This window comes from Acomys minous (genome assembly GCF_964271855.1).
Source record: "Acomys minous genome assembly, chromosome: 14".
Classification (NCBI taxonomy): Eukaryota; Metazoa; Chordata; class Mammalia; order Rodentia; family Muridae; genus Acomys; species Acomys minous.
In genome coordinates, this window is record NC_140496.1 from 62,178,399 (window position 1) to 62,190,814 (window position 12,416).

Sequence of the window (12,416 nt, forward strand, 5' to 3'; positions counted from 1 at the left end):
TCATACACTAAATACGATGTTGTAGCCTTTATTTAAAGCTTTCATGTTCTAAATGAAAATGATTGCTACCCCCATACATTTTTAAATTAGCATTTTAGTATAATGGCCCTGATTTAAGAATTAGCCAGTTTTCCTCTGGAGCTGTGACCTAGTCTTATGATGCCAGCCCACTGTGATTACACTGTCTGTGCCTCCCACTGAAGAAGCTCTCAGTGCACTTGCAAGGAGCATGCGGAATCGTGTCAGAGGTCAGCCAGTGGCGTCCAGTTTCCCACAGCCGCCTGGTGTGAGTGATCTTTTACTGTGTTTCAAAAAAACGGGCCAGGATTAGAGAGGATTAGAAAGAATATTACCCTCCTGAATATAGGCTCAGGGTGCTGTGGAGAGGGAACCCAACCAGGCAGCAAATGGGCTTTCCCTGACCAGGACGCAACCTTTGCTGCATTCCTTTTAAGAAACTGAATGGGAAATGTTAAGTCCCCAAACTGGATTAGTAAATAATCTCATAGTTTGTGACATCTGCTAAAATAAATTGATGAGCAGACTGCATTCTTACACTTGAGGAGCCAGAAACATCAAGAGTTGGAGTAATTAAAGATGGGCAGTAAGCTCAGCAATGCGTGCAGAGGCGCACTTCATAAACAAAGAAGATACCATTCTAAACGTAGTAGCACAACGAGTATGTAATATTCATTACTTAAGGCTTAACATCTGAAATCCGTATAACTTTTTTATTTTTAAGATTCTTCCTGCATCTTATTGCTTACAAGAAAGCTTAAAAATTACAGCTTTAACTCTTTATGTTCTTTATAACTTAAACTCTTTAAAATGTACAACTCTATCTTTTGAGACATCCTCTTTTACGCTCTACATTCTTTTTTATTTTATATAATAAATGTGTATTTGGATTTCATGATACATCAGTTAGGAGCAAATTGTTTAGGCCCAGAAAGGCTCTTCAGACTACTCTAAGGGGCGTGCGCATACCTCAGTCTTAGAAGGAAAGTTAGCTAACTAAATTTTTAAAGTTTTGTTTAAGGTCATCCATTTAATATTAGACCTGATACACCAGTGCTTACTTTTATATCTTTTTTTTTTTGACATTTAAAGTCTTCTTTTTATTTTTTTTATTTTATATCTTTCTTAATGAAAGTCATAAACTTTGTTAATGTAATAACTATGATTATACAGATTTTAGTGTCTGCTTTTGTTTCTGGTTTTTTGACATGCTGGAGACTGAATGCAGAGCCTTGAAAATGCCACGCACATGCTTTACCGCTGAGCTGAACCCCAAGCACCATGCTTCTGTTATAGATTACAAAAGTAGAAGGAATGTTTTCAGGAGTTTGAGAAAAGCTGGGCATGGTGGCGCATATCTATAATCCTATCCCTTAACGATCTGGGGCAGAAGAATTACAAGTTTGAAGCTAACCTGGGCTACATAGTAAGACACCATCTCTGATGAGTGACTGAATCAATCAATCAATTGATCAATTAATCAATGGATGGCATGAGATAAAATTTGGTTTCATATGTGAAAAGGAATGTCTAGTGGGCACTTCACTCATGCCTTACATGTGTGATGCTCCGTGCTTTCTGGTGCATCGCCTGTGCATATGATGGCCCTGTGCATTGACTGTGTCTTCTGTTCTCACCTCTGCTCACTCCCATTACGCATATTCTGATCATCTTTAAATTTCAGCTCAAATCAACATATATTTAGTGTATATCTCAGCATTACCACCCCAAGATGTTTACTCAAGAAAAATGAGACATATTTATACCAAAGCTTATATTAAATACTTCTTGATGTTATCATTTGCTTTTGTCTCCTGCTTGCTTGCTTTTCTGATTTGTGTTTTGTTTTTGAGACAGGTTTTCATGTATGCCACCCTGACCTTGAACTCACTCACAGTGTAGTCAAGGATGAACTTGAACTCTTATCTTTCTGCCTCTACCTCCTGAGTCTTAGGATTACAGGTGCGCATGCACCACCATATCTGGTTTATGCTAGATGTCAAGCCCAGGGCTCCATGCCTGCTAGGCAAGCGCTCTGCCAACGGATCTATGTTCCCAGCTCAGCATTATTACTTCTAAAAGTCAAAAAGCAGGAAGGACACAAGTCTAATAGCTAATGGCTGGATAAGTAATCGAGGTGTATTTATGATGGCATGTTATTTGATGCTAAAGAGGAATGAGGTACTGATAGGTGCTGTGACCTACATGAACCTCAGACTGCTAAATGTAAGAAGCTGGTCACAAATTTCCATATATATATTATATTGTCATAGGTTAATTATTATATAAAATTATTATTTATTATATTAAATAGGTTAATGCTTGGTACAAAATGGGGCAGTGTGAAAAATATCACAGAGTCAAGTGTTCCCCCTGAGGTAATGAGCATGTGTCAAATTGACTATGGTGACAGATGCACATGTTTTTTTGTTTTTTGTTTTGTTTTTGAGACAGAGTTTCTCTGTGTAGCCTTGGCTGTCCTGGAACTACCTCTGTAGACCAGGTTGGCACCACCACCACCTGGCTAATGTTTTTGAATATAATAAAAAACCATTGAACTCTGTATTTCAAATAATCTAATTGTATGCTGTGTGAATTATATCTCAACAAAGCTGCTTTTAAAACTTGATAAAATTAGTATTTCCTATTCACATATCAATTGCTTATACTTTTATAAGGTCCCCTCCACAGTCTGATTGTAATTATTTACTCAAGAAATCTGTTTTTCTCATTATGGTGTTGGTTTAGGTTTTTGGTGTTTGAGTATATTGTCTTATATTTAGTGAATATTAAACAATTGACTTCTCCCATAGTTAAGTGTTCCACCCATAAAATAGAAATAAAAGAAAACAATTGAATGATGACAGAAAGTATTTTCAAGAAACTGTATTTTATAATTTTATATTTAATTATTTTTGGAAAGTATTTACCCTCACATTATTTCTTCCAATTAACTTTCCACTTGTATTTGCACACAAGGTCACACAAGCCGCTTGCCACTTTGTTTTTGCTTATAGGAAAATTCTCATTTTGGAGGTTTGCAAATACAAGTGCTTTAAACAGGTTTTCAGTTGCATGTAATTTTCACAAGTTTAATGTGTATGAGTTTAAACCAATTTGTAACATTTGAGTAAATGTTTTGTGGATGTTTGCTTTTAACACAATTTAATTTCTTGATGTGGATGTGTTGTTTTTGCAGTACTTACTAGAGATGAAAAGTTTAATTTTACCTCCGGAACACATTCTGAAGCGAGGAGATAGTGAAGCAATTGCCTATGCTTTCTTTCACCTGCAGCACTGGAAACGAATAGAAGGTGCTCTGAATCTCTTGCAGTGCACATGGGAAGGCAGTAAGTATTCCTTGCCAGAGGCAGTGCGGCTCTCTCTCAATGCTCATTGCATCCACATGCAGGCTTCTAAAGTGAGATTGTGTGAGTTTCAGAAGGACTTGAATTGGTTTCAAATGATCTTTGTGGCATTATACTTTGTAGAAGAAATAATTTAATGTATATTGGTGCCACATTTAGGAAAAGCAGAATAAGGAACTATTAGAGTATTTTGCTAAGTTAAATATTTGGAATGAGAAAAAATGAAAATGTATGCCTTTTAGCATATAAGCTTTTTTAATGTGTTTAAATTTTGTTACTGTTTTTAGTTGATTGGTTGGTTTGTTTAGTTTTGTGATGAGGTGGGGGAGGTTGAAGCCAAAACCTTAATTATACTAATAGCAGTGCTATATTATTGAGCTGTGCCCCAACACACACACACACACACACACACACACACACACACACACACAGAGTCTGGTTTATGGAACAAAGGTGATGGCTGCAAGCACTTGTTGCTCTTGCAAAGGACCTGGGTTTGGCTCCCAGCATCCACAAACACCCTAAGTCCAGTTCTCGGGGATCTGTTGTCCTCTTCTGATCTTCAGTGACACGAGACACGCACAGATATGCACATATACTTGAGGCAAAGCATTCATACACATAAAAAATTTTTAAATTTAAAAATAAAAATAAAAAATTGTGTTTTTTTACATGTGAATAACAGAAAATTATTTTTCTAATAACTTACTGCAACTCTTCTGATTTCTGTCACTGTGATAGAGACTGTGGCCAATAGCAACTTGAGGAGGAAAGGGTTTCTGTTATCTTACAGCTTACAGTCCGTCATTGTGGGACGCCAAAGCAGAAACTCAAGGCAGGAGCTTCCTGCAGAAATCACAGGAGGAGGGACGTCTTGTTGGGCTTCCTCTGGCTTGCTCAGCTTGCTTTATTACACGGCACAGATTCACCTGCCCGGGATGACACCACCCACAGTGGGCTAGGCCCTCCTACATCAGTTTGCGGATGTGACAGTGTACTATAGACGTGCCGCTGGCCTGTCTGATGGAGGCAGTTCCTCAATTGAGGGTCTCTCTTCCCAAGTGACTCTGGTTTGTGTCAAGTTGACACTAAAAACCAGCCATGGTAGCAACTCTACTCATTTTCTCTCTCCCTCTCCCTCAGTGCCGTATATGGTTCAGGCGGGCTTCAGGCTTGCATGGTTCAGGCTGAGGATGGCCTTAAATTTCTGGTTCTTGCTTCCACCTTCCAAGTCCTAGACCTGTAAGCCTCTACTCCCATGCCTAGCTTCAGTCTGTAATTGTGGCAGAATATCCACTACATAAAATTTACCACTGTAGCTGCTCTGTGTCCAGTTCAGTATTGCCGACCACGTACCATCAGCGTTCATCTCCAGAACCTTTCATCTCTCCAGACTAGAATTCTATACACATAGTACTCTTCATTTGCATCTCCCTAGCACTTGCAGTGTTCTGCATTCTGACTTTATATAGTGCAGTTGCACAGTAATTATCCTTTTGGATTTTACTTGTGTTTTATTTAGCATGATATTGACAATGTCAGTATTTTGCTATTTTTTTGTTTGGGTTGTGCTTTGCTTTATGTTTTTTCTTTTGAGACAGAGTCTCAGTTTGGCTGGCCTAACACTTCCTTGGTAGCTGCTACCCTGTCCTCCCTTCATTTTCCTCTTCCTTTTCTTTTCTTTGAGACAGAATCTCACTGGCTGATCTAGAACATCATTCTATGTCTAAAAAGATGTTTCTTTGCATTATAACAGGCAATCAAGCTAGCTAGTTTATAGCTGCACTCTTCTTTTCACCATACATTGTCATCCAAGTACATTATGAAAACTGCACATATAAACCTATGGTCACAATTGAAAACCATGTTCTATGTGAAATGCTAGCAAAGAACCTCTCCTTTACCCGCTCTTTCCTCTTTACCACTCCAGCGGACAAGAATAGCTCCCAGAGGTAGACCACCAAAGGCCACTCCCAGGAGACTGTTTGATCGCTCTCCTAGAAGTCTATTTGTATTTTTAATGTAAGCACTCTGCGTCTGTTAGATGCCATGCAAACTGTTAACTTGAGGAGCTCAGTTTCAGCATCAGGCCCATCGCTATTCAGTGTCTTCACAATTCTGTAGTTTTGTCTCATTAGCTGCTGTGACTAAAAGGACTATGACAGTGTGGAGCAGGAAATGAAGATGATGGTTTCTGATCCAGGCCCAAGGCTAAGAAATTGCACAGGGTCCAAAGGGTTCCTAAATATATTTCATTAGTAAGAAATGTTTTGTTTTGTTTTGTTTTGATATGGGTCTCATCCAAGCCAGCACTGGACTTGAGCTTGTGCAGTCTTCCTACCTTAGCCTCCTGAGTAGTTGACACTATAGGTTCAAACCACCAAAACCTGTTGAAAGTATGTTTAGTTTTAAATGAAGAATAAAAAATTTTAGTTTATGTGGTTTTGGATTTTGTATTCTGTATTTTTTTTTTAATATTTCTGAGTTCTTGGAACATAGGTTTTTAAAGTTGTTTGAACCCACTAAGTCATACTTACTAAGGCCCATGATAGAGCAAAACCTTAGTGTGCTTGAGGCCCTGCATTCAGTGTCCACCACCACCACCACCACCACCATCAATAAGACACAAGGACATTATTATCCATGAACCAAGAGTTTGGAATCTCTGTATTAACCACTTATTAACAACAGACATACTGTGCTTGATGTTGACAGTAAGAACTCAATCAAATTCAAATTATGCAGTTGAAGAGTTGAATGCCTTTGAGTAGTTGGGCTTCTTCCAGTTGATTGAAAGGTCCTCAAAGCCAGGGACCCTCTTATCATTTCATTTGTGTCTCTACTGCCTGCTGTTCTGCCTGGTCCTTGAGGGGTTTTCACCAAGTTATAACTATGCTGCATTTCATGCATCTTGATGAATGTTTTTTTTGTATTAGCACTGGACTAATGACTTTCATGATCCCTGAATCAGATTTGAATATTCTTTCTTTTTTTTTTAAGTTTTGTTTGTTTTATGTGTATGGGTGTAGGTCTGCGTTCTTGCAGAAGACCTTAGAGAGCCTCATAAGTCGAGTGATAAGCCAGCATGAACTGTTTTAGCTTCAGATCCACAACAATTATACGCAGTGCAAATTTTTTGAAGATTCCTATAGGAAGCAGGGTTTATCCTTGTAGAGTTAAGTCCGTGACTATTACGAAGAGACAGAGGCAAGGAAAGACCCAGCCAGTGCTGTCTTCTACTAGTCCTAGAACACTCACTGTTGTCATCTAAAACACCTCTCCAGGAAAGACGATAAAACACTGTGAGAACAAAGGATAAAAGTATGTCTGCAGAGTAGGTTTGGTTTATAGCATAGATGGTAAATGAGGTAAAATTGAATGCCAATGTTTTTTTCTCCTCAGCTTTTAGAATGATTCCATACCCATTAGAGAAAGGACATCTATTTTACCCTTATCCCAGCTGCACAGAGACCGCTGATAGAGAGCTTTTGCCTAGTAAGTAAATATTGCCATATTCTTCAACTTACAAGTAATTATTTGGATTGCTTTTAGATTGGTTTCTGTGTTAGTCACCTTTCTGTTTGTTAGTTTCCTTGTGTGTGTGTGTGTTTGCTTTTGTTTTTTGCATTTGTTTTGTTTTTTTGGTTTTTTCAAGACAGGGTTTCTTTGCGTAGCCTTGGCTGTCCTGAACTCACTTTGTAGACCAGGCTGGCCTCAAACTCACAGAGATCCACATGCCTCTGCCTCCCGAGTGCTGGGATTAAAGGTGTGTGCCACCACTCCCAGCTTGTTTTGTTTTTTTTGCGACAGGGTCTCACTCTGTATCCCTGGTCTAGAACTCAGGGAGGCCTTGAACTCATAGAGATCCACCTGCCTCTGAATGCTGGGATTACAGGCAGTCGCCTTTTTGGTATTATAATGAAATACATGACAAAGGGTTTGTGAAGAAAGATTATTGAGCTTGGGTTTTGGGATTCAGAATATACAGGGTGAAGCTCAGGCTCTCAGTAGGGTGAGAGTGGATAGCAAAGGCAGGAGCATGTGTGCAAATAAGCAAGTGACTCTATCTTGAATCAGTAAGAAGGAAGGCTAGAAAGAAAGAAAAGTAGCCTTGCTTCCCACAGTCTCTTCTGACCAACCAAGGACCTCCTATTAGGTCTCCCCCCTTTGGTTTTTTGACACAGGGTTTTTCTATATAGTCTTGACTGTCCTGGACTCCCTTTGTAGACCAGGCTGGCCTTGAACTCACAGAGAGATCCACCTGCTTTGCTTCACCAAGTAGTGGGATTACAGTCCTGCGCCACTGCGCCCAGGTAGGCGCACTTCATAGGTTCCACTTCATATTGTTGCTGCCATGAAGCACTAAATTTCCAACACATGGATTCCTAAAAGGACACAAAGCATAGTTGTGTGTGTGTTTTAATGTTAAAGTTTTATTTTTTCATTTTATTTTATTTATGTGTTTATAGATACATACATGTATGCAGGTGCCCACAGAAACTAGAAAAGGTTGCTGGAGATACAGGAACTTATAAGCTGCTTGATGTAGCTGCTGTGAACTGAGGCTCTCTGGCCCTCTGTAAGAGCAGCTGACCCATCTCTCCAGCTGCTGTGTGTGTGTGTGTGTGTGTGTGTGTGTGTGTGTGTGTGTGTCTTCCTCAATGGCATTCCATCTTTTTTTTTTTTAAGATGTGTTTATTGTATTTACAGTGTTTTGTCTGCATGTACACCTGCAGGCCAGAAGAGGGCACCAGATCTTATTGTAGATGGTTGTGAGCCACCATGTGGTTGCTGGGAATTGAACTCAGGACCTTTGGAAGAACAGCCAGTGCTCTTAACCTCTGAGCCATCTCTCCCGCTCTCCCGTCTTATTTTTTTCAACAGCATCTTTTACTAAACCTGGAGCTCAGATTGAGGGAGCAGCACAGATCTGCCTGACTGTGGCTGTCTAGCTCTAGAACGGCAGGCCTGTGGCATTTGGGTTTTGTGTGGGTGCTGGGCCTCGTGCGTATACAGCATTTACTGCGCCTCTCGGCAGCCCCTAAGCTCTCTGAGAGCTTGTGCTTTATCACAGTAGTCATGCCTACTCAAGCTAGCTGTATACCAGAAACAAGACGACTCGCCAGGGGCCCTGGCGTTTCTTTCTCTGTATTTCACAAAGAGCTCAAGGACTCATCATTTCTAGGTAGCCAGAGGGGTCCTTTACAAGGGGGACTGTGTTGTGTGAGGAGTAACCTAGGGTGGAGCCAAGAGGGCACAACACTTTCTAAGGAGCCGATGGCAGGAAAGTGGGAGCAGATTTAGTGGAGGAGCAGTCAGAGGCCAGAACTAGGTGTCCTTGAAACCAGAGGGGAGAGCTTCTTATGAGGAGGAGGGCTGCGCACTAGGAAAGCTAATTACTGAGAAGATTCTTTGGCAATTAGGAGGTCATTAGGGAGAGAAATTGCATTTGCCTATCTAGGGCACAGTTAAATATTATTTTTTCCATTTTAAAAGAAACAGATTTTAAGGCAAAGAAATAAATATTTAAGCCAATCAGTATACAAGTGTGTTATACCCAGGCATGGTAGCACGTGCTGTAATCCTGGCCCTTGGGAGGCTGGGGAGTGAGGGCTGTGAGTTTGAAACCACCCTGGGCTACACATCACAGGGCCTTGTCTCAAAAAACACAATTAAATAACAATTTTTATTGTATCAGGAAAATAAATACATTTATACTAAAAGAATGCCTTCTCTTATATTTTATTATTGAAGGCCAACTTTGCATATTAGTATTTCTTATGTCAGAACCAGAAGCTGCAAGATTAGACAGACTTTTTTAAATATAGAAAAATAAATTTTAAATTTATTTTTACTATGTGTGGGTGTTTGCCTGCATGTGTGTCTTCATACATACCCGATACCTGAACAAACGAGAAGGGGACATCAGATCCCTTGGAACTGGAGCGACAGATGGTTGTGAGTGCTGAGGATTGAACCTGGGTCCTTTGGAAGAGCAGCCGGTGCTCTTAGCCATTGAACCATCTTTCCAGCTCTCAGTTAGGCTTTTTTTTTTCTTCCTTTCTTTTTGATGAGCCTTCATTAAGTCTTAACTCCATATAGGGCGCAAGCTCCAGGACATAGACATGGATGGATATGCTGGAGGGTTTTATTTGATTATATTGTATGTTCTTACCGTTTATTTTTCTGTTTCTGACTGTGGTAGAATGAAGACATTTTTAATAATGTGGAGTTCTAATACCCAGGAGTGCTTAATGGCTTTTGTTTTTAATTCTCTTTTAGCCTTGATATGACTTACAGCTTTCTGGAATTTGCTTATAGACTCATAAGTTGAGACTTGAACTATTCCCCCTAGTTCATATAGCTGTTTTGTCGTCTTTTATGCCTCCTGATAAATTTTTCTTTACAAGCCAGTGATGAAATTTGAACTTTCGTTCCAAGGGAGTGTTTCTGTACTAGTCAGTCATCCATTATATTGATGTATTAGCCAAACATTGACTGACAAGTGAATCTACAGAAAGCAATCCAAAAAGAAATAATTAGGTCTCTCCTACAACATAAAAGTCTCATATTTTAGAAAGTTTTCTTACTAAAGTTGTACAGTCTTCTACTTTACAACATGAAAATAATACTATCTATCTTATTTCAACAATTAAATGAGAACTTTAAAAACTATAAAGTGCTTTAGGGTTTAGCTAATATTAATTTTACTGTCTTATTCCCTGCCTTCTGAAACACCAGAGTGTGTTTCTCTTTGTTTTCTGGAAGAAGTTCACCTCTCTTGGATGAGGGATAGGGCAGACGGATTGCTGGCTCTTTGGGTGCTGAAAGAGCAACATTAACACTTTCTAATGCTATGTGGCTCAAGGCTCTGGAAATCTTCTGAATTTTTAAAATGAATTTAGCTTTTGTTATATACTTTCTGAGCATAGCATAAGATATATAAAATATTGTAGCTATTGAAGGAAACTGGGGTATAACCCTCTCTGTTAATGGTTATGTTTTTTAAAAAGTGAAATTTATAGCTGACCTTGGTTCAGCATGGAATTAGTCATTCCTTACTGCTACAGGATATTACATCAGGAATTCCTGGATTGGTATCCTAGCAGTCAACTTTCTGACTAATGAAGTCTTCACATAGCTCTCAGTTTAAAAAAGAAATTTATTGAGCACCTACTGTGCATTGGACACTCTAAAAGGCTTAGCTCCAGATTATTGTTATCCAAGTACTTGAATAAAATTAGTAATGAGACTCTCAAGCACTAGAAAAATAATAAATAGGTATATAAATGTGATAAAATAAATCAAAGAACTTCATTTACTAGTTGGGATTTTAGTTCTGTTTTCACAGCACTGGGTGAACTGTTGCACATAGAACAGAGTAGTAACTGCAGTGACTCTGGGAAATCCCCCAAGACACGACACTCCTTATCTCTACACTACTTGCTGAACTTTCAAAGAACAAGAATTAATAGCAACTCACATTTATTAAGTGCTTACACTGTTCATCATAACAACTCCATAGCAACTTCTACAGGGTTTAGTGCACAGCTAATAAGTGACAAAGCTCTTTTTCAGAACCAGCCCAGCATGACTTTCTAGTCCATGTTTTTTCCCACGGTGCCATCCAGTTCCCCAACCCCAGCACAGTTAGTACGCTGAGTAGCTTTCTCTTTGTTCTTTTTTTTTTTTTTAATTATTTTTAATTATGTTTTTAATTTTCAAAGCTAAATTAATTTTAAAATATTAATACTGGTTTATGCTGAAATAAAACTCAGTCTTACCTCTTTTCCCTTGCAGCCTTTCATCATGTTTCTGTTTATCCAAAGAAGGAGCTTCCTTTTTTCATCCACTTTACAGCAGGACTCTGTTCTTCTACAGCAATGATAGCCTTTCTCACTCACCAATTTCCTGAAGTCATGGGTATTTTTGCAAAAGCTGTGAGTATGATCTCAAGGACTTGTGTGGAGTATTTATGAACCACCGCAGGAAAGCATCTGTGACCTGTCTGTGCTAACCCTCGTGAGCTGTGAAAGACACTTGGAAGCGGCAAGAACTGATTTGTAAAGCTTCTACCATAAATATGTTCAAACATGAGTTCTGGTGATGTGAACTTACTTCTGTTGCTTAAAAGTTTAAGAGTACAATGCTATAACATTATAAAGTTGGCCTTTGTAATTTCTTCTGGTGATTAATACAGCATTCCTTACCAACTAAAGAATGATATGATTGGTCTTTATCATTAGTATATTTTCTTTGATATTTAAAAACTACTGATTTTGTGAACAACCCTTTTTATTTTTCCATTTAAATGAAATCATGAGTTCAAAATATTTACTGATTTTAACTCAAGAGTAAAACCGTGGTGGAGAATAAGTACATAAAAGTCACAGGTGGGACATTTGCCCTGTGTATGGAATGTGCTTCTTGGTTCTCCTAGTTTTTGTGTCTGCATTCTTTTATTGACTTTTTGTGGTCTTAAGTATAAAACTATGTGTCAGCCTTTATTTTAATTTGAACTATTTAATTTTGAACTGCTTCCCTATTTCCTGACTGAGGACTGGTATTCTTTCTTTTTTCTTTCTTTCTATCTACCTATCTATCTATCTATCTATCTATCTAATTTATTTTGAGATAGGGTTTCTGTATAGTCCTGGCTGTCCTGGAACTCACACTGTAGACAGGCTGGCCTCGAACTCAGGAATCCACCTGCCTCTGCCTCCCAAGTGCTGAGGTTAAAGGTGTGCTCCATCACAGCCTGACTGAGAACTGATATTTAAAATGGTATCCATGTTCATTCCTCTATATAAATATTATTAATTCATGTCATCAAAAATAACTTTCTCTTAATAATTTTTATTTTTTAAAATGTGTACATGTCTTGTGGGTTGGCAAGATAGTTCAAGAGGTAAAGTACTTGTTGCTAAGTCTAATCTAAGCAATCTAAGTAAGGATCCATATAAAGGTGGGAGAGAACCAAGTCTACAAAGCTGTCCTTTGACTTTTACACACATGCCATGTCCCCTGCAT

General features: G+C 38.8%; 1 protein-coding gene across 2 annotated transcripts in view; it reads left to right on the forward strand.

Moving 5' to 3' along the window:
* Nucleotides 1–11,805, forward strand: part of ST7L (suppression of tumorigenicity 7 like) — a 64,751-nt gene extending 52,946 nt beyond the window's left edge. For both annotated transcript variants that reach the window (XM_084755379.1, XM_084755380.1), the window contains exons 12-14: nucleotides 3,218–3,368; nucleotides 6,789–6,881; nucleotides 11,187–11,805. In XM_084755379.1, coding sequence (XP_084611505.1) covers nucleotides 3,218–3,368; nucleotides 6,789–6,881; nucleotides 11,187–11,365 — 423 coding nt within the window. In that variant the 3' untranslated portion in view covers nucleotides 11,366–11,805. The remainder of the gene's footprint in view (nucleotides 1–3,217; nucleotides 3,369–6,788; nucleotides 6,882–11,186) is intronic.
* The last annotated feature ends 611 nt before the right edge of the window (nucleotides 11,806–12,416 follow it).